Source organism: Syngnathus leptorhynchus, chromosome 6, assembly GCF_054491065.1.
Source record: "Syngnathus leptorhynchus isolate UIUO chromosome 6, UIUO_Slep, whole genome shotgun sequence".
Classification (NCBI taxonomy): Eukaryota; Metazoa; Chordata; class Actinopteri; order Syngnathiformes; family Syngnathidae; genus Syngnathus; species Syngnathus leptorhynchus.
In genome coordinates, this window is record NC_141200.1 from 5,860,851 (window position 1) to 5,881,675 (window position 20,825).

The 20,825-nt window shown below is 42.3% G+C and overlaps 2 protein-coding genes across 4 annotated transcripts; one reads left to right on the top strand and one right to left on the bottom strand.

The window, feature by feature from the left end:
- Positions 1 to 50: 50 nt before the first annotated feature.
- Positions 51 to 4,250, bottom strand: duoxa (dual oxidase maturation factor). Of its 3 annotated transcripts, XM_085914917.1 has the most exons (9): positions 3,408 to 4,250; positions 2,779 to 2,861; positions 2,534 to 2,701; positions 2,395 to 2,452; positions 2,169 to 2,303; positions 1,258 to 1,465; positions 974 to 1,188; positions 717 to 910; positions 51 to 425 (listed from the first exon to the last, which is right to left on the bottom strand). In XM_085914917.1, exons 3-9 carry the CDS (start codon positions 2,678 to 2,680, stop codon positions 414 to 416), a joined length of 969 nt encoding a protein of 322 aa, XP_085771043.1. In that variant the 5' UTR covers positions 2,681 to 2,701; positions 2,779 to 2,861; positions 3,408 to 4,250; the 3' UTR covers positions 51 to 413. The 3 variants fall into 3 exon arrangements, with proteins under 3 accessions (XP_085771043.1, XP_085771044.1, XP_085771046.1); XM_085914918.1 differs by lacking the exon at positions 2,779 to 2,861; XM_085914920.1 differs by lacking the exons at positions 2,779 to 2,861; positions 3,408 to 4,250 and having other exon boundaries at positions 2,534 to 2,724.
- On the top strand, positions 3,437 to 13,562 carry duox (dual oxidase). The gene is made up of 33 exons (XM_085914916.1): positions 3,437 to 3,534; positions 3,626 to 3,709; positions 4,034 to 4,198; positions 4,420 to 4,607; positions 4,760 to 4,958; positions 5,039 to 5,205; positions 5,370 to 5,433; positions 5,518 to 5,614; positions 5,702 to 5,792; positions 5,881 to 5,983; positions 6,053 to 6,225; positions 6,302 to 6,477; positions 6,559 to 6,677; positions 6,747 to 6,884; positions 6,950 to 7,063; positions 7,158 to 7,360; positions 7,444 to 7,620; positions 7,730 to 7,955; positions 8,233 to 8,326; positions 8,404 to 8,579; positions 8,655 to 8,724; positions 8,863 to 8,904; positions 9,294 to 9,472; positions 9,535 to 9,765; positions 9,875 to 9,974; positions 10,047 to 10,096; positions 10,170 to 10,297; positions 10,387 to 10,540; positions 10,817 to 11,049; positions 11,126 to 11,284; positions 11,361 to 11,516; positions 11,663 to 11,791; positions 11,863 to 13,562. The coding sequence occupies exons 1-33, from the start codon at positions 3,474 to 3,476 to the stop codon at positions 11,983 to 11,985; spliced, it is 4,569 nt and encodes a 1,522-aa protein (XP_085771042.1). The 5' UTR covers positions 3,437 to 3,473; the 3' UTR covers positions 11,986 to 13,562.
- Positions 13,563 to 20,825: the final 7,263 nt, after the last annotated feature.

Genomic DNA, 20,825 nt, shown 5'->3' on the forward strand with positions numbered 1-20,825 from the left:
AAAAAAAAAAAAAAACACACACACAAGTAGATATGTTATAAAACGTTTAATTTTACCACACCTTATTACATTATATATAATGTTATGACAAGCAATATAGCATACTATATTTCACTAACAATATATTTGCTGCAATCCTACAGGATCTACATATTTTTAGTCTTTTTGTGGCCAGTGAAAACAATAATAAAGGCCAATACTAGACTAAAAAAAAAAAATAATTCTGTGTTTATTAACACTACAGTGCATGGATCCCTCCAAAATAAAATTATATTTACAAGTACAGTACGTTTAAATCACTAAGAACAAACATAGGAACATTTGATACAGAAACGAGTGACATCCAACATTCTCTCTCAGTAACGCATCCCGTCGATTTTCAAGTATTGATCGCGAATCTCGTCGACGGGGACTCATAGACGTTCCTGGAAAATAAAAACAGAAAAAGACAAATCAGTGCTTTATTTTCTTCATAGGAATATATCCACAATATCTGATAACCTGATTCTTCTTTGACAATCGTGTCCCATTTATTGTTTGTGGTGCGTTAAGATACGAGGCGCCTCAAAACTGTTTTACCTAATAAGAACACTAGAGGTCGTCGTTTTTCCCGTTGCAGCTTGTTAGTGGACCGCATGAGCAATTCTGATTCATTTTCAAATGCCAAGTAGAAGTGATATAACCAAATGATCAATATATAAAGTGATTATACTGACCACTACGACCTCGGTGATTGTGGGTGGTGATACTGTGACATCATCAAGGATAGCTGAATTCACATATGTGGCGCCGTAAGAAATGTCCTCATCTTCAAAACTGTCAACACCCACGCTGAAAGCCTCCCTCATCTTCTCAGGTACAATCCAGTTCATTACCACCACCAGAACCCCAATAACGGCGCACAGCACACCTATGAAAGATTTCAGTTTCATCAAATTCAAATAATAAGTGATGAAATCTCTCAATGACTCACCGGTTGCCAGAGCGAACCAGAATGAAAAGCTGTATCCCGCTTTAAACGTGGCGGTTCCGATGGAGAAAACACAGCTGGGCGCCTGCGTGATGGTGGCGAAGGCAGCCATGGAGATGAAGATGAAGGCAGCCGTAGCCAACATCATATAGCCGGCGTATAAAATAACCGGCATGGAGAAGAGGATGTTGGCCAGCATCCAGCAGCAAAAGGCCACCCTGATGGGATCACTCAGTTCATTTCTCCAACATTCAAACGTTAGAAGACCCCAAGACTATTTTACATACCAGAGTGTTGCGGACGCATATCGCCCAGAGTTTCTGTAGTGAAAGATGAGCCCGCAGGGGCTGTTGAGAGTGAATTTCTCGGCGATGTATAGGATGGGGTTCGGGAGTCCTTTCTCTAACGCTTCCTTATAATCGTCCTCGATCGTTTCACGCCAGGTGAACATCTCATTGTAGTCGATGGTTTCGTTCAGCTGAACGACGGGATTGCCTGTAGAGCAATCAAGGGGAATCAATAATTTATATTTTAGTTCTTCACAATTGGTTTTGTCCAAGGGACCACCTTTATAACCAAGAAGCAACTCGGGGATCACTGCTTTGGCAGAATATTATTTTACTTTGTACCGAAAGAGGCTATTATTATTTCTGTATGTCTATTTTAAGAATCTCAGCGACATCATTCACAAAACTAGTTGAAAAATAAATCAAGACTAAATAATACATCCATTTTATTTAAAAAAATGTTACAATTATTTTCCATTTCGCGGACCGCCTGCAATACCAACACGGACCACTAGATGGCCGCGGACCACCGGTTGACAATCCCTGGCTTATGTGCGCTTATCTGGGGACTGCTATGACTTGCTGTGATGTATTAGTAAGCATTATTATACTCAAGTAATTTCTTCAGCATCCTTCTTCCAGACAGTCTTCCAATGCAATCTCTAATGGAACTGAACCTAATTCATCCTATGTTAATGACTCAATATTCTTAATGAACTCAACAAGATTCCTTCAGGGTTCATTTGTATTCGGCTAAGGTCTCCTTAATCGACTATATGGAGGAAAGTAATCGATCGTTAGTTGCGTAGGAGAACAAACCTCCATTCTAAGGCCCATTCCTGGGAAGAAGATTCTAATAGAGACGTATTTCTGATTTTTTCTCTCATGGATTAAAAGACATTGTAACTCACCTTTCAGGGTAACATTGATGCCGTACAGGCCAATGTGTAATCCAACGTCAGCGTTAACCACCGCACTGCTGAAAGACTTGTAAGTGGCGTTTGTACTTATACGAGCCTCGGCCCAGTTGTCAGTAAAGTTAAGTGCTGCAGGAAAAGAAAGGCCAGGAGGGAACAATGAAAAGGTGAGCTTTATGAAAAGGCTTGTGGGGAGAAAAAAAAAAAAAATCGTACTCACCCACGATGACAGCGCCGATAAACAAGCTCAAAATGATCCTCAAGAACCAGAACAGCCGCTGATTGTAAAAGGAAAAGACAAACTGTGAAAATTGTTCAAATGGAGATTTGTAAAGCTCATTTGAGAGGCTTGCACTCACCGATTTTCCTCGAATCCCTGGCAGAATAAGTAGTAAACAAAGTGCGGACACAAGGAAACACACGATAACGGTGAGTAAATGGCCACTGAAGATGACAGACGTCCTTCGCATATGGTAAAAAGGATAAATGTCATCGTAGAAAGTCATGTCGGCTTCGGCTTCTCGTGGCTGAGGGCAAAAATGAACACACTTGTTGCTGAGGGGCAACGCTTTGATGAAGTATCAAACGCTTGCTGGGTCCAAACCTGAATCTTGGAAGAGGAAGCAACGGGTGTAACTCATAAGGAAACATGCGGCTCTTTTATACACAAGGAAGAGGATGCTTTGCCTTCACAAAAGTGGGAAAGAGGTGTGATTTAGAGTCAAGGACCAAGCCCATCTGGGAATTTCTGGTCACATGTTTTTGATGAAGCAGAAGACACTTGAGCACCTCTTATCTACTCCTGCGCTGGAGATCAACTGAGACACAGGTAAATATGACTCTTCTTCATAAATACATGAAAACAATGCAGTGATTCCCAACTACTACTGTCATTATTTTTATACAAATACTGCGACTTTATGAATACTGTATTTATTTAAAATATGTGCAGAGCTCACAAATGATTGGCAACGTTTTCTTTTAGGAAAAAGCCGGTAGAATGTTTTTGCTGCGATAACAAAGCTTTTAATACAATCTAGAATCTTAAAAGGAGGTAAATTGAACGTTCATTGAATAGAATAATCTCAAACAATTCAAAATTGTGGATATTTTATAGTGTTGGATTCTTACCTAGAGCCATAGCAACATATAATCTCCCATCATTAAAAAAAAAAAAAGTTTGCTGGAATCCCCGCAATAGTTGAAATCAAATTAATGTTATTTTTCCTTTACCTGAACTTTTCAGAAGTCCTCCACGGCTGTTGGCTGCAGACTGAGTTTAGGAGCCTCTCTGCATCAATGGATTTGCGTAAGCGGGTTTGGAGTGTTTGTGCAGTGTTCGGCTTGCTGCTCATCGTCGGTGAGTAAATGACCATGTGAACAAAATCGAAGTTCGAACCCAAAGTTGATAACGTTGGTGGTAAAACGGCTTTTGGGATACATTCCAACAGATTCGCGGTGTGAAATAACGTGGGAAGTTCCTCGCTTTGATGGCTGGTACAACAGTTTAGGATATCCCAAACGTGGAGCAGTGGGTGAGTAAAGACTATTTTAATATGCTGATCATACCAATAAAGACACTAATCGATTTTCCGAGCATACGTCAACCACAGTCGATTCCAGTGTGACAGGATGTGCGACTTTAGTAAATTTTTCCATAGACACTAGGGGGAGCTCTAATTTCATCTCCTGACTGGGCTACCTCATCCAACAAAATAAAGTGAAAAAAAAATGACCGACAATAAAAATTCCATTCGAAATTTCAAAGCTCTCAATTTTCTACTACGGGGGTACTATTAAAAATTGCTAAATCTATCAAAAACTTTTCTAACTTGGCATAAATGTTGTTCCCCTCGCAGGTTCACACCTTGTGCGGCTGGTGCCAGCTGACTTCCGGGATGGCGTCTACCAAGCAAAGGACGAGTCCGAGTTGCCCAATCCAAGAAACCTGAGCCGCACTCTCAGTGTCGGCCCTTCTGGGTTGCCCTCTACGCGAAACCACACTGTCTTATCTTTAATTTTTGGTAAATATACTTTAACTGTAATCCTTCTAGATAGTTCGCCTAAGTTACACCATCAAGGAAGTTTTGGGTTAATTATTTACCTGTTTAGATAGAGACTTTGATCCTTGGGGGGGAAATTTACTTTTGTATGTAAATAAAGAAACAAGAGTCATAAGGAAGTAGATGTTTCCCTGAACTTCTACAGATTGTAAATTTTAATTGACAAAAAATTTACTTTACAGGTTATCATGTTGCGTTTGAAATCATGAACTCACGGACTCCTGGGTGCCCTCCTGAATTCATGAACATCCCAGTGCCTAAAGGCGACCCTGTTTTTGACCCAAATAGCACCGGGGAAGTTCTGCTTCCCTTTCAGAGAGGACCGTGGGATAAAGACACGGGCCAAAGTCCCGGCAACCCTCGCACGCAGGTAGTAATGGATTTTTTTAGGTGATATTTGGTGCAGCTATAGCTTTGTTCTGATATCGATATTCTGTGACATCATGACGGTAAAAATAATCGTTTATATTTTTGGATTAATTCCAGTGTTCTCTGTATTTACTAAAACAAATACTTTTGTAGATCAACTTGGTCACCGCCTGGATTGATGGCAGCTCCATCTATGGTCCATCTACTTCCTGGTCAGACTCCCTGAGAAATTTTTCTGATGGGCTGCTCATGACCGGGACATGGAACATGCCGAGACAGACGACCAGTCAAAGTTTCATATGGAGTGCCGCCGACCCCACAACGGGTGATCATGAACCTCAAGGCCTCTATGGTAAGGTATATTTTCTATTTTCCTACTTCATGTAAGAACTTTATTTTTAAGATCACATCAACTCCATCTTCTGTCTCCAGAGTTGGGAAATGCTTGGGCCAACGAGAATGTGTTCACAGCAGCAGAAGGGATCATCTGGTTTCGTTACCACAATTATTTAGCCACTGAATTGCATAAGGAGCACCCAAAGTGGTCAGACGAAGAGTTGTTTCAAAATGCCAGGAAGACAGTCGTGGCCACATTCCAGGTAAAGGCGAAAAATCTCGATGTAATGGTCCTTTCTTAACGCAAGCAATGATTTTAAAAACAAGGTTCCACCAATTTTAGTTTTTTCTTGTGATGTTCAGATAAAACATTGTCAACTATGACAACAATAATATAAAATCCAAAACTGTTTTATCTTAAAAACAGAATATTGCCCTGTACGAATGGCTGCCATCATACCTGGGAGGCAAAACTCTTCCGCCTTACCCTGGTAGGAATCGTTCATGACGTTGAATTTTGGGATGAATCGTCTCTTTTATTGTAGAATTACGTACATTGTTATTTATCAATGCAGGATATCAGAAGTTTGTTGATCCCGCTATCTCTCCTGAGTTTCTGGCTGCCGCTATGAGATTAGGAATCACGATGGCTCCCCCTGGTGTTTACATGAGGTATTTCTTCACCGTTTGTCGTAAACGATGGAACCATCCATCGGGGTTCACAAGTCGCATGTTCAATGGCTGCTTTCCCTTGTACAGAAACAGAACCTGCCATTTCCGAAAAGTCCTCAACCCTGATGGCAGTTTGTCATCAGCATTGCGACTTTGTAACAGTTTTTGGAAACGTAAGGTATGACTTGACGCACAATTTGTTCTTTGTCCCAACTTACGCCTTTTGTTTTTTAATTTAAGAGTCAAAATTGTAATTTTGTCAACAGGAGGTTAATGTGAACTCAAGCCACGATGTGGATGACCTCCTTATGGGCATGGCCTCTCAGATTGCAGAAGAAGTTGACCACATTGTTGTGGAGGACCTAAGAGGTGATTCACCTTGAAAAGTTCACATGACGAGGACAAATCGAATCACACAATTTTATGTAACCTCGACAGACTTCATGTACGGACCACTTAAGTTCACACGCTCGGATCTGGTCGCGCTGACCATCCAGAGAGGACGAGACTTTGGCCTTCGCGGTTACACGGAGGTCAGGCAAGCTCTGAATCTGCCTCCTGTAAAGACATTTGAAGAAATTAATCCTCAGATCAACATCACCAAGCCAGAAGTAACATTTTATTTTGTAGACAAAAAATTCATCATAGGCATCAAGCATGTGTGTAACATGAGTCTGTGTTTAACAGTTACTGCGAGAAGTTGCACAAATATATCATGGAGACATCTCCAAATTAGAGCTTTTCCCTGGAGGACTGCTCGAGTCAATGGGTAGTCCAGGTCCAGTTTTTTCTGCTATAATCTTAGACCAGTTTGAACGCATAAGAAATGGCGATCGCTTCTGGTTTGAGAACAAACAGAATGGGTGAGTTCCTTCCGTGCCGATCTCCATGCTCACATGATGTCACACATGTCATGACCGATATTCAAGTTTTTCCTCTCTTAGTTTATTCTCAGAAGACGCCATCCAAAGGATCCGTAACGTGACTTTTCACGACGTCCTGGTTGCGGTCACAAACGCAGAGGATTCTGACATACAAAGGAATGTATTCATCTGGAAGAGAGGTACATTTTAAATCCCAAACTAAAGTCACTGACTGAATAGATGAGAATGATGTCACTATCGGCCCTTAGGTGATCCTTGTCCTCAACCTACCCAGCTAAATACCTCAATGCTCTACCCCTGCACCAATGCCACCAAACTCAATTACTTTGATGGGAGTAAAGTTGGCTTTGGGATATGGATTATCATTCTGTTCCTCTTTCCTGTTGGTCAGTATCATGCACTTGTCTATTATTACACTTCATCCATAATAATCAACCAAATGCCCTCACAGTGAGTTACTTGGTGGCTTGTACGGTAGCGTATCACCGTAAGTCCCGCTTCAGGAAATTCCAAAAAAAAGGGAACCCTATTGGAAGAACGTCGACAATCGTTTCAGGATTTGCCGGTAAGAATATTAAAGTCCGATCTGGTGACCCTTTCGTCAGATATCCTGTGGTGTTAGCGGGATAAATTGTCTCAGCCATTTTTCCCCTTCATAGCCTGTGAGTGGTTGAACCATAAAAAGCCTCTGCATCCCGTCATCGTGGAGGTCATAGAGGAGAGGAAGCTGCAGATACGGGACAGATCTGGAGCTACTCTCCGCTGCTTGAATCTGAACAAACAGCATCGCCTGAATGTGCTCCTCTCTTATGACCGCCATCAGAAAGCGCTTCTGCTCAAAGTGCCAAAGGAATACGACCTGGTCGGTCGCTGGAATCGGCAAAGGATCGGAATACTCGTTCATCTCTTCGCTGTAGCGTCAATTTTTTTCTTTTGCTATACAAGGTGCTGTTTTTTGAGGATGAGAGCAAACGTTCGGCATTCCTCGAGTGTCTGTACTCTGACGAGAGGCATGAGGTTCGACTGAGGGAGATGAAGGAGAAGGAGCTTCTGAAGGAGGCGTTAACAGGAGAGCAAAGGGCACAGATTGTGGAAACGTTCATCCGACACGCTTTCTCCAAGGTAAGCTAGCTACCTAGTGATCTGGTTAGCTCACTAGCTAGATGTAGATTGCTGCTTTGCTAAATAGCTAGCTAAATAAGATATGGTGTACTTTCTCTGTCTGGGTCAGGTTTTAGAAATAGAGAAGTGCGATGCCGGGGACATGAGTGGCGTTTCCTGCAAGAAAGCCAAAGAAGTTCTACGGTGCGAGTTGACAGCTGCCGAATTTGCCGACGCCTTGGGCCTCAAACCCGATTCCTTGTTTGTGAACTCCATGTTCACGCTGGCTGATAAAGACGGCAACGGCTACCTCTCCTTCCAGGAGTTTCTTGATGTCATTGTCATTTTTATGAATGGTAAATGATGTGACGCTAAAACTGTAACACTTTACTTTGATCATCAAATCACTCCAATGTATTGAACTTGTTTTTACTTGTTATGGTAAATAATTTCAATCTTGCTGCAAGGAAGTCAGAAAAATGCATTTTGAGACACTTTAAACACTTCACGTGTCCCAATGAGTTCATAGATTTGTTCTCGAGCTATTTTTCAGTTCTCCAAATTGGCCAATAATGCAAAAGAATAAGAAGTACTGATTTGTGAAAATATATGCCCTTGACCATATTTGGACAGGAACCCCTGAGGAAAAGTCCAAGCTGATGTTCTCCATGAATGACGTCAGTGGAAATGGGTTTCTATCAAAAGAAGACTTTGCCGGGATGCTTAGGTTAGTGTTTTGTTTTCATTTTTCCCCCAAAATCTCTTTATGTATTTTATTTTTTGGGCTTTTTGATTCATTTAAAGGTCATTCATTGAAATCTCCAACGGCGCTTTATCAAAGTGTCAGACGGACGACGCCATCAGAGCCATGATGCAGGCCGCCGGCTTTGACAACAAAGAGAACATTACATGGGAAGACTTCCATTTCCTTCTTCGTGACCATGAGAATGAGCTTCAGTTTGCTCAGCTCAGTGTTAAAGGTTGAAGAAGGTTTTGCTCGTCTTATATCCTCATACCTCCTGTAGATTCATTAATCATCTGTGTTTTCAACGCAGGGGTGGAGAAACAAGGAAATAAATTGTTTAATCGTGATCAAAGAGTTTCTTTCATCAGCCCAGTGAGAAGGTAAGCGACAGGAATGCAGAAAACGACGTAGCTCGTTCCAAAACAGTAGGTTGACGGCGACGAGTCTTCAGCCAATTGTGCAATACCTATAATTTTATGATTTCATTCTCATCACATCATTTTTGTTATCAATTTCAGCAGTGATAATACAGAAGGACTGGATATCCGGAAACGGAAAAAGTGTGTGCACATTTCCTATAACCATCTAAAGATAATACAGTGGTGCCTTGAGATACGGTTGACTGGACCTAAAGTTTTTTTGAGTTTATGAAGTAAATCCCGTATTTTCCTAGCAAATTGAAAGTCATTGATGTTCAATACGCTCATGAAACAAACTAGACTGAAATGCTTCTTGTTTTCATTCTTCTTCTGTCAAATTTACAGTATCAAACAAAAAGTGTGCCATCTAGTGGTCGACTGTGAAATTACATCTAAAATAAAGGCAGGGGGGGGGGAAAAATAGCGTACCAATTATGTTGAGTCTTCATGGTCATGTTAATGTCTCAAGGCACCACTGTACACGAATTGAAATCAATTTTGATGGTATTAATCCATGTGACTCAATCCAGGTTTGACCTGAATACTCCCAAAGTGTACGTAAACGCCAAGCGTGACTACTACATAAGAAGCCCCGTCCACCAGAAGATCCAACAGTTCAAACGATTCATCGAGAACTACCGCTGCCATATCGTCTGCTTCATCGTGGTTTACGGCATAACGGCCGGCGTGGCGATCGAGAGATGTTATTGTAAGGAGAAATCTGTCATTCTCTGCTTGCGTCTTCTGATGCAATGAAAATGTCTTCGTCAGACTACAGCATGCAGGCCACGTCGACGGGCATGCCCGAGACTTCAGTGGTGGGAGTTGTGGTGTCCCGGGGCTCAGCGGCTGCCATTTCGTTTCTGTTTCCCTACATGCTCCTCACCGTGTGTCGCAACCTCATCACAATATGCAGAGAGACTTTCCTCAATAGATACATCCCATTCGACGCCGCCATCGACCTTCATCGTTCCATGGCCACCACTGCCCTCCTTCTCACAGGTTGCCATGATTCTCAAAACATTTGAAATATTCACCTTTTACTTGACAAACTACTTTAGAGGAGCCAATTTGCTGTAATTGATGCCATTTTATGATTTTTTTTTTGTAGTTGTTCACAGCTTGGGTCATGTGGTCAATATCTACATCTTCTCCATCAGTAACCTCAACATCTTAGCTTGCTTGTTCCCAAAGGTTTTGACTAACAATGGGTAATGTTTTTGAACACCACACAGGAAGTACAGTATGTCTGCTTTCGAATTGACTGTGTTTTCCCATCATAGATCAGAAGTTCCTCTCAAGTGGTCATGGTGGTTCTTTCAAACTGTTCCAGGTAGCCCCGTTGTGCGAGACTAAGATGTCACAGAGCCAGCGCGTGTTTCTCATTCCACTGTGCTTGTTCTCAGGGCTCACCGGTGTGCTGCTTCTTTTCACTCTTGCCTTCATTTACGTTTTCGCCACTCGCCATTTTCGCCGCATCAGTTTTCGAGGGTTCTGGATCACTCATAAACTTTACATTGTCATGTATATTTTGGTGAGTGCTTATTTTTGGAGTTGATAAACACACCAAATGTCCCCCCTAATTGATATTTTGGTTCGCTTTCTTGTCATTCTGGTATTCAGACTATCATTCATGGCAGTTTTGGTCTGCTTCAAGAGCCACGTTTCTACATCTTCCTCATTCCACCTGCACTTCTCTTCCTGCTGGATAAACTTATCAGCCTGAGCAGGAAGAAGGTGGAGATTCCTGTCGTCAGAGCAGAGCTTCTGCCTTCAGGTGACCTTCGCTCTTTTTCTTACGCAAAGTCAATATGCATTCCTTCATCGGTTAGAAAAGAGTTTGATATTGATCGTTCATTGTTAACCTTCCCCGTGTGGAATAATAATGGCATCATAAAATTACATAAGATCTTTTTTTTTTTTTAATGTGACATTCTTTTTCCTCAATACTAAAAGAGAAACATAAGAATTCATATTCTGCCCCCCACGACGCTCTAAGCAGGCGCCAATTAAACTGCAGCGCTAATTATTATTCTCTTCACCCCCCCTGCAGGCGTAACTCATCTGGAGTTCAAGCGACCACAAGGCTTTGTGTATCGTTCGGGCCAGTGGGTCCGTATTGCATGCCTGATGTTAGGCACAGATGAGTACCACCCTTTTACACTGACCTCAGCCCCTCACGAGGAGACCCTCAGCCTGCACATCAGAGCTGTGGGGCCCTGGACCAGCCAGCTCAGAGAGCTCTACAGTGAAGAGAGTCTGATTGAACTTGGAGCTTATCCAAAGGTCATTGATTAGTGATTATTTTCTTCTTGAATGTTTTTTTGGTAGCATATGAGTCATGACCACTTGTGTACCGCAGCTGTATCTGGATGGCCCGTTCGGAGAGGGACACCAGGAATGGACGGACTTCGAGGTGTCTGTTTTGGTGGGAGGAGGCATCGGAGTCACGCCATTTGCTTCCATCCTCAAGGATCTGGTGTTCAAGTCCTCCATCAAGTCAAAGATTCAGTGTCAAAAGGTATGATAATATGGATTCATCATTCATTCGTCATGTATCTTTTTTTTTTTTTTCGATGGCAACGTAACTTTCTCAGGTGTACTTCATCTGGGTGACACGGACTCAGCGTCAGTTTGAGTGGGTGTCAGACATCATCAGGGAGGTGGAGGAGATGGACTCGCTAGAGCTGGTGTCAGTTCACACTTATATCACGCAGGTGGCACAGAAGTTTGACCTGCGTACTACCATGCTGGTGAGATGAGCATAAAACATTACCAATTAAGCTTATTGTGTGGTACAAGTTGACATTATGATTTATGACGGCATTATATTTGGAATCCATAATTGGGTGGGATATGACGGTAGTATTTCTTCTTCTTCTTTTTAATGTGTGAACAGTACGTGTGCGAGCGTCATTTTCAGAAAGTGTGGAACCGCAGCCTGTTCACCGGCCTGCGATCTATCACCCATTTTGGCCGGCCGCCCTTTGTGTCGTTTTTTAGCTCGTTGCAGGAGGTTCATCCAGAGGTAAATCCTTTTTGAGCGCACAAGTTCATTCAATCAATAGGATAGCTTTGAGTCAGTGTTATTTCTTGCAGGTGTCCAAGATAGGTGTGTTTAGCTGTGGACCGCCGGGATTGACCAAGAATGTGGAGAAAGCCTGTCAACACATGAACAAGAGGGATCAGGCTCTGTTCATGCACCACTATGAGAATTTTTAAAATGAAGTAACTCCAATTTAAGGTCAGGAAATGTATTGTAGCCTTTTAAATATATTTGAATTTACTAATACAACAAGTGTGCTCTCTTGTTAATTCAATATTAGTTTATGTGAATAAGCACTATTTTCAGAGATCGTTGTAAAAATAGGCACAACTTTTTTTTGTGCCGAGGCAAATCTAGTTTATGGTGTTTGTGTATGTGCGCCTGACAATATGGCAAAACAGAAAGTAGACTTTAGATCAGGTAAAACCAGGTCTAAATTGTGGCGCAGGGGGATGGAAATACCTTTGGTGAATTTGATCCAGACACTAATGGACAGATTGTGCACTTTGCCGCTTTGTGGTAGAAGCCATCAAATTTAATTCAGAAATATGACATCAGTGTACAATGATCAATTGGTTTCTACAGTACTAGGAATCAGTTTAGTACATAAGTTCAAACATATTCATGTAATATTTAAAGGTATAGGTCTATGATGCACTGCACTTTTTATATTAAACTTGCCCACGAATGATTTTGTCAGGGTCAATGTTTAAAACCAATGTCGACTCATTTGATGACGAATGGATATTTGTCATAGGTGGGAATAGGAACTGTCAGTGTTATTTATCTCGGGTGGTGGTGTAAGAAAAGGAAAGTTGACTGACTGTGTGTTAAAAGATTCCACTGTGTGTTTTCCTTTTACGGGAAGCACTTGATAAAATGCTTGACAAATGAGAAATTATCAAGGAGGGGTAGCTAACGACAAAGGAAACTGACCCAAAAAAAAACAAAACATGACTCTCTTCCCTTCCTTGTACAAAGTTGAATATTATCATTGCTAAAGGGTGGAGTTGTAGTTTGACTCAGATTTTTCCTGTCAGACAAGCTAACCCCCCCCCACCACCACCACCACCACTGCAGTTAAGTCATAAAGGCAATCAGTATATGAATTTCCCTTGCCGTTCGCCAAAGTCATAAATGTTGTCATTCTGCACACCATATAACTCCTGAATAATTTTTCTGTTTTGTGACTACAGAAGCTAGCAGTGGTACTATTGAGGGGGGGGGGATGAAGTTACTATCAAACTAAACCAAACTAAGAAATTGTACGTTCTGACTAATATTACTACAGTTCACTGAGTTGTGAGAATATTGACATATGTCAATTTAGACTTGACTCGGATGGCCAAGTCATGAGAAGGAGCAGCCATTGAATTCAAGCTAAAAAAAAAAAAAAAAAAAAAAAAAAAAAAGGCTTTTTTTTTTTTTTTAATTTCTTTACTTTCTCCCAAGTGCACACAGTTATCCAAGTTGATGATGAGTACATAATTTATTCGTCCCTTACCTTTGAAATACAATCAGGAGTGTACAAGTGTGACCAAAAACATGACCTGGTTTGACTCTGAAATTGATTATGGGGGGAAAAAAAATGAAGCTTGACTTGTTGTCCCAAAACTTTGAAGGTCTACTGTATTGATCAAATGGCACCCTCTCCTGGTAAAGAGTGAGCTGCCTTCATCAAATGTGTTCCGCAAGGACGTCCTATTTTATGCCGCATTATCTTTTTCTATAGATTTTCAATAAAACGCATTAAGCAGCCCTTTAAGTGCCCTTCTTCAGTCTGCTCATTTTTGCTCCCGACTCGGGCTCGATGAGTGAAGAGAATTTTTTTTAATCACGACTAACATTCACACCAATGAGTCAGTTAATTTTTTTTTCATTTAAAAACACACACAAAAATGGTGCAGACTACGACATTGATATTAATTGCATACATTTTCAATTATAAATTTCGGAGCAAAGTCGTTTCTCAATTTTCTCTCGCTGCAAAAAAGAAATAACAAATGGAGGCCAGTTAAGATGGAGGAAATCAGTTGTCATCAATAACAAAGACAAGTCTGAGGATAGTAAATGACGTTGTGTTTGTCTGCTCTGTGAGTTAGCCGTTTGAGCGGGTGTATTTAAGAGTCTGATAATCTTCTTAGTCTTGGTAAGTACCCAGCTAGAAGTCAGTTACTGTCCAGATTGTCTCATCCTCCCTCGGACAACAACAACAACAACAACAAAGTGTGCTTCTGCAAACAGTGGTGGTATGGTTGCTTCTCTGGCATGAAATATGCACCTTCCTTCCTTTGGGAAGTGCGCTGACAAAGCTGTGGAAGAAGTATTGGAGGGCCTGCTCAACTTGAAGATGTTTGGCAGCGGGACGAAGAAATGGTTTGTGAGGAAGCACAAGAGGCAGCAGCAGCAACAGCAGCAGCAGAAGTCCGTCAGGAGGCCGTGCACCAAGCAGAAGCGATGGGCCGCTAAGATCCTCAAGCAGCACAGGCAGAAACTCCTAAGCGAGTTGGACGTCAACGCCGTGCTACCCTACCTGGTCTACGATAAAGTGTTCTCGCTCGGGGAGTGCAAGGAAATCCTGGGACAAGAATCCAACAAGAAGCGTTCTGAGATATTCCTGGACCGCCTGTCTTCCAAAGGACCTGTCGCGTTCTGTTCTTTCTGCTCAGTCTTGGAGGAGACGTGTCCTCACCTGCTCACCTGTTTTCTCTTGGATGGAGAAGGTATGTTCATGACATCACAGGGGTATTTGTCATTTCAACAAAACGCTGGATTTCTTTCCCTTGCATTTACAGAATAGAAAGCATCTCATCTACGAATGATATGAATATCAAACTGGAGAGCGGGAAAAACTGCTTTTGTTTTAAGCCATCACTGCAAATAGCCTCTTAAACCGGGAGTGACTGAGGGGATTACTGAGCCGACGGACTTTGTAACTTGCCCCTGACAGCATATGGCCGACCTGTCTGCAGTCTGCGCCGCTCGATCACTGTCTGGAGCATTGAATGATCAGACTCCTAATCGATATGAGCATCAGGATAGTTCAGCAACCTTTGCTAATCATCTGACCATTTTAATCCAGTTTGAAGACATAGAAAACATGCCAGTACACCAACTTTCGAGGACCCGAGTTGCCAACCCATGTTGGAACTCTGATGAACGATAAAACGATACGATAAAGAGGAAGAGCACTTGCGTGAAAATAAAAGGGATGCTTGTGCATTTTTAGTCATAGGTGACACCATCAATAAAATGAACTTGTTTGTCTTAACTAGCATAAATACATTCATGAAATCTAACGATGGCTCAATCTGCTCCAACAGATGGCGCTCCAGGAGGGGGAAAGAAAGGGGGGCTCCCAGTGCTCCCAAACACTTCTGGAGAGGAACCTCTGCGCTCGACTCCCATGTACACTGGCCCTGTGTTTGACTCCAGGTAAGATTGCGTAATCAGCACGTCCACACTCGAGCCTTGCGAGTGCGTCACAGCTGAGTGATGGTGTAATTCTGCATGAGTGTGGACCCCCCCCCCCCCACCTCCCTGGAGAGTACCACAGGAGGGGGAGGGGGGGGGAGGCTGCGTGGATACTGCGTGGATGTGTGTGTGAGGTGGCGATGAGCTTAAAGTGACGGGACAGACGAACCGATGTGTTCTCCAGACCGTTAAGAAGGCCTCTTTAATGTGTGACTGCTAAGTCAGCATTGAGACTGCAGGCCCAGTGGTGTGACCCTGGGCGCACACACACACACACACACACACACACACACACACACATACACACATGACAAGATGACAGCCACACACACATTGCAGCACAGAATGGTCACAGAGCCGTTCCAACAACATGCAGACCACTTGCAAGGCGATGTAAGTCCTCTTCAAATTATTTTTAAACTCACACTTTATGATGATTTTCTTTGGACAGGTTCCAACAGCTGGAAAAGGTAGAATATGATTTAATTTTTTTTTTTTTTAACCTGGTTTTGCTTTGTAAGTGTCAGTGCGGGAGAGTCAGAAGTCAGTCGAGTAAGCGTATATTGAAACTGAAAAATGGCATAATCGTTTGTTTATTCAATCTAAGGAGAAGTAGGACACAAAGCGCCTTAAGGCTTGATGGTTTGATGCCAGCGTGTCCCTTCTGTGGCAGAGTCAGGCAAGGCGGCGGCCATGCTTGTTAAGAACAAGTCTTCCTCGATGCGCGTCGTAGCTTTTGCTTTGTCGATGACCTCGCTTTGCACAAAAGCAAGGCGAGGAGGAGATTGTCAGCTGGGCCTGTTCGAGAGGATGTGAGTTGGTTTTGTTTCTGTGGTGCTGAATCAGAGAGAGCGTGCCAGCAGCTGATCACATTCTCTGGGCTGAAAGTGCACAAAAGGTGCCTGGATAGTAGCTACTGTACCTCCCCTTGAAAAGAGCACCGCAGGAACAGATGTGAAATTGACTGAATCCAGTTAAGTGCCGTCAGCTGAAATATTGCTTTAGTAAACTTTTTTTTTTTTTTTTTTTTTTTTAATTTGCTGAGGTGCAGAGAACAGTCATCTCGTTTGAACAGAAATTAATCTGCTGATTTAAGTGCACTTCAAATAAATGATTAAACTCAACAGAAGGGAGGAAAGCCTTTTTTAATACCACAGGCAGATTTGATATAAAATGAACAATACCAGTAGAATTGCTTGACTTGATTTTTTTTGGGGTCCAAATTGATCGTGCCACATTATCTTCATACACAAAAGACAAAGAGCATTTTTTCAATATTTTTCAACAAAAAAACAAAGCTGTGCTGATATACTTCCTATTTACAGCAAATTTACAGCGTTTCAAATGAAATAACTTGTCGCCATCTAGTGGTCATTAGTGGAATGACACCAAATGCTATTAACTGTACAATTTTTTTTTGTGTGCAAAACTGGACCACAACCTTGGAGGTGTGAGGGTACTTTACTGTAAATCTTAGTAATAAAGAAAAAACAGCGCCATCTGGTGGACGAGGGCCCTTTCGCTGCCCCTAATGCATTCTCTAGTGACCACGGAATAAATCATTTTCTCCAGAACACTTTGTGTGCGCGTGTGCGTGTGTGTGAGCTCAGCCCCCGAGGCCTTATATGTACTGTATATGCGAGGCAGCGGTGATGATGTCACTTCTTCATCCATAAGTGGACAAAATGAGCCTCTGGCAGGTTGGGGGAGGCGGAGCCCAGGAGAAATGAAGTGAACCCGCGAGGTTGATGACTCACCTCAAGGTACATACCGAGAGAGCGAAAGCACTGCGACAGCACCGAGGTGTGACTGCGTGCACGCGCGTGTATATTTCATCCACTTGGTGCAGTGCTTTTAATGTGAAGAGGACTTTTTTCTGTGAACTTCCTCTTTTGTTTGTTGGAAAAGTCATAAATCACAGGGTTACAGCAATGGAGGTTCTCAGGGCTCCGGGCCAGGTTTACCTCCTCTGGGAACAGCCGGCGAGTCCCACAAACTAAGCGTCGGATGTTGCTGCATGCAATAAAGTGGACGAGGCAGTAGAAGGACATGAGAAAGAAGGGCAGCCCCGGCTGGCCTATTTACTGGCTGAGGAAAAGGAGCACTTTAATGTTTTGTGAGTGCCAGCGAACTTGTGGTAGACAGCGTAAGAAGAGGAAGGGTAATGATTGGCCGGGCCGAGTCATTACAGTATGGATGCAGAGTGTGAGATGGGCTGCTGCAGAATTATGCGGTGGGCTTCGGACTGCAGCACAACTGCTGTCAAATAATTGAGAGGTCGCTTTTTAGAATCAACTGTAAAAGCAATGTCGCTATAAAGCATTACTAATACCAAATGGGATTACTATGACATAATCTCTAGTATTATGAATTGGAGTGCGTCATGTTGATTGTTATTTTCCCAACCATTGACATTTGCCTGTCGATAGTAATTTCATTTCCGTAACGTGTAGAAATTTCATTCGATCACCTCAAAACAACAAAACTTGTGAGTAATCTCACTTTTTGGCTTGTTATATTCATTAGCGTGTCTGCTAATGAGGATCTGTAACGTCTCATTATTCTTGATAATCATCTGACTGGCATTCTCATCAGTGGTTAGGTGATGGAGGGTGACTTTATTAGCGGGAGACCATGCTATTAAACAGACCATGTGGCAAATGCCTTATTTTACTTTTGACACATAGAAGGGTCATATTAATTTTGGTAATTATGCACTGATATGCAAAGTAACTTTGATTTGATAGAATAGTTAAGCCAACGCCGGATCCAAAAGGGATCAAGCCAATTCTGGGTTATTCATATCCAACGCATAGAGAATGACATAATATTATGACGCGCGGCTTAATATAATAGCCGTCGTGCCTCGTTTCATCCTCCAGAGACTTTTTTTCTCAATTATTTTTGTGAGTCAGAAGTTCAGGTGAGGAGACGGCACGTTCCTCCCACAGCAACAGTCTAGACCGATCGACTTACTCTCATGTCCGGAACAGCACCAGTGAATCACGCTATTGATTGAAAAATGAGCCAATTGCGGTTAATTGACAAGTGGTTTGGCAAAAGGTCGCGGTGGGGCAACAAAGGTAATCTGAGGTTGTGTTCAAAATGAATTATTGAAGACATTGATCTGTTGCACACTGTCAGGCTAGCATGAATAGCACATGATCACAGTGAAATTATTCACATGTGACTTTTTAAATAATACATGAGTAAATGTTTTACAGTGTGCGGTGAAATGTTGGCATGGAAAACCCCAAGGATAAAACATGAAATCATCAAACAGGGGATCAGGATAGGTGGAAAAAAAATGACAACCAATTCAAATTATCAGCCAATGCGCCCAAGAAGGAACAATGTAAAGGCAAAACTACCCACTTGAGTGTTTGTGGTTGACCTTGCGAGAAGCAGTGAACCATAAAGGGGAAAAAAAACAGACTGTGAACATAAAATCAATGACCTGCAAATTAGCTAATGAAAGCCATCAAATGTGGTTGAGAGACTTGAACACAAAAGGTGCAGCAAGACATGTAGACAGACAATATAAAAAAAAATGAAAAATACACACAGGCGTATATTCTCAACAGTATCCATGCAGATTACTGAGTCACTTACACTACACCCCAGCGATCTACCTGATGGGAGGGGGAGACCCCAGGGTATCATTTTGGAAGGGGCATCAAACCATAGAACCCATGACATGGCAGATGTATATTGTAAATGGATGCTAAACCCCCCCCTCTCCCAGAAAACAAACAAACAAATAAATAAATAAATAAATGAATAAATGAATAAATGAATAAATATGCACTCACATCCAATGTGCTTTCCATGCCAGTGAATGTTTTATTTCTAGTCTTGGAGAGTTCTGTGGAGAGAAGTACATGAATGTGACAGGATGATCATTCTCTTATAACTTACTCCTCAACAATAATACACCCCCCCCCCGTTTCGGAAACGATGGCTACGCCCCTGGCTACTACTACTACTAAGCATTTCCAAAATGAATACCTCTCCCCTCCCTCCCCCTCCCTCCCCACCTCACACACACACACACACACGCACGCACATACATACGCACGGTTGGACGCTGCAGCGTTTTTTAAGCGAGTGTTGGCGAAGCAGGAGAGGAGGGAGGAGGAGGAGGCAGGAGGAAGCCGATCATGTCCGGAGCGTGTTAGGAGGAGAGAGAGAGAGAGAGAGGACGCGGCGGCGCACGTTGACACATTAAGGGGAAAAGGCGGAAAGAAGAAACTGGCCATCGCTCGGATGGAGGGGCGGTGCGTTTCGGTGCGAGTGTCATTGCAGACATGGGTCGCCGCGGCACGACACCTTGCTTTGAGCTCCTTGGGGGGTGTTTTTGCTGTCAGTCCTTCGGCTCTGCAAATGGCGATGTGCTGCTGCTGATGATGCTGATGCTACCGCTGCGGAGCCCAGGAGACGCAGCCGAGGCGGCGGATGCCAGGGAATAATAAGACAGACTCATATATGATCACCTGCGCTTTTCTTTGCCTGGGATTTTCCGTAGCGGTGGACGGTACCATGGTGAATTACCAGAAATATATTACTGTGATGCAGCTGGCTCTGGGGGTGACCGCCTCCAACAAAGAACATTGTCTTCCACCCAGGAAGCGAATGTGGTGAGTAACAATTGTGGAGGTGGAGGATGAAGGGGTGGAGGGAAATACAAATCAAAAGTGTTTTTTGTTTTTTTGTTTTTTTTTAAATGACATAATAGTGCTTTTTGTCACTGCAGCCAATCTGTAACCACCTCACTACAATGCATGCTGGGAATTTTTCTCTGTGCATGTGCTTCCTCCTTGAAGTTGGATGCCTAGTGCAGTGTTTCCCACCCTTTATTGCAAATATTTTATATTGGGGGGGGGAATCTCACTGCAAGCCTCGAAATAAAAATACACAAAAAGTGAATGCACAGATTAATTTTGTACTGTCTGCCATCCTGTGGCAGAGAATTTTATTAGTCTACCTGTCACTATACATCACTGGCATAGATTGATAAACCTACATTTGTAGTAAACAGCGGTTAAACTGCCTTACTTTTTACGGGAATTTGTTTTTTCAAATGTAAAAAAAAGTCTAATAAAAATTGGTGAAAGATTTTTTTATTAATTAAGACTGTAAAATATATTTGAATATTACGATATTTATTTTTTTCCCCCATTATCATATACTTTTTGGCTTTGTCAGCAATTACACCAGACTTAGAGTATTTTTTTTTCCATAAAATACATTTCATTGATTCGCATATGTCGACCAACAGCATTTTTCAATTGGCTTTTGCCATGTTTCAGAAACACATGAAGTGACCCCCACTCCTCCTTCCATTTTTTTTCCATTTGTATCTCTCAGTGAGAAAAAGTTTGGACATAAATTAAGTCAAACAGGATAATTTTCCTTCAGCTCACTTATTGGAAATCATTGGGTTAGGGTGATGTCATCGTCCCAAAGTCCGTCAATGTGAATGTGAAGTATTCATCCATTCTTTCCTTTCTTTTCCTTTCTCTGTGTTCTCCTCATTTTACTA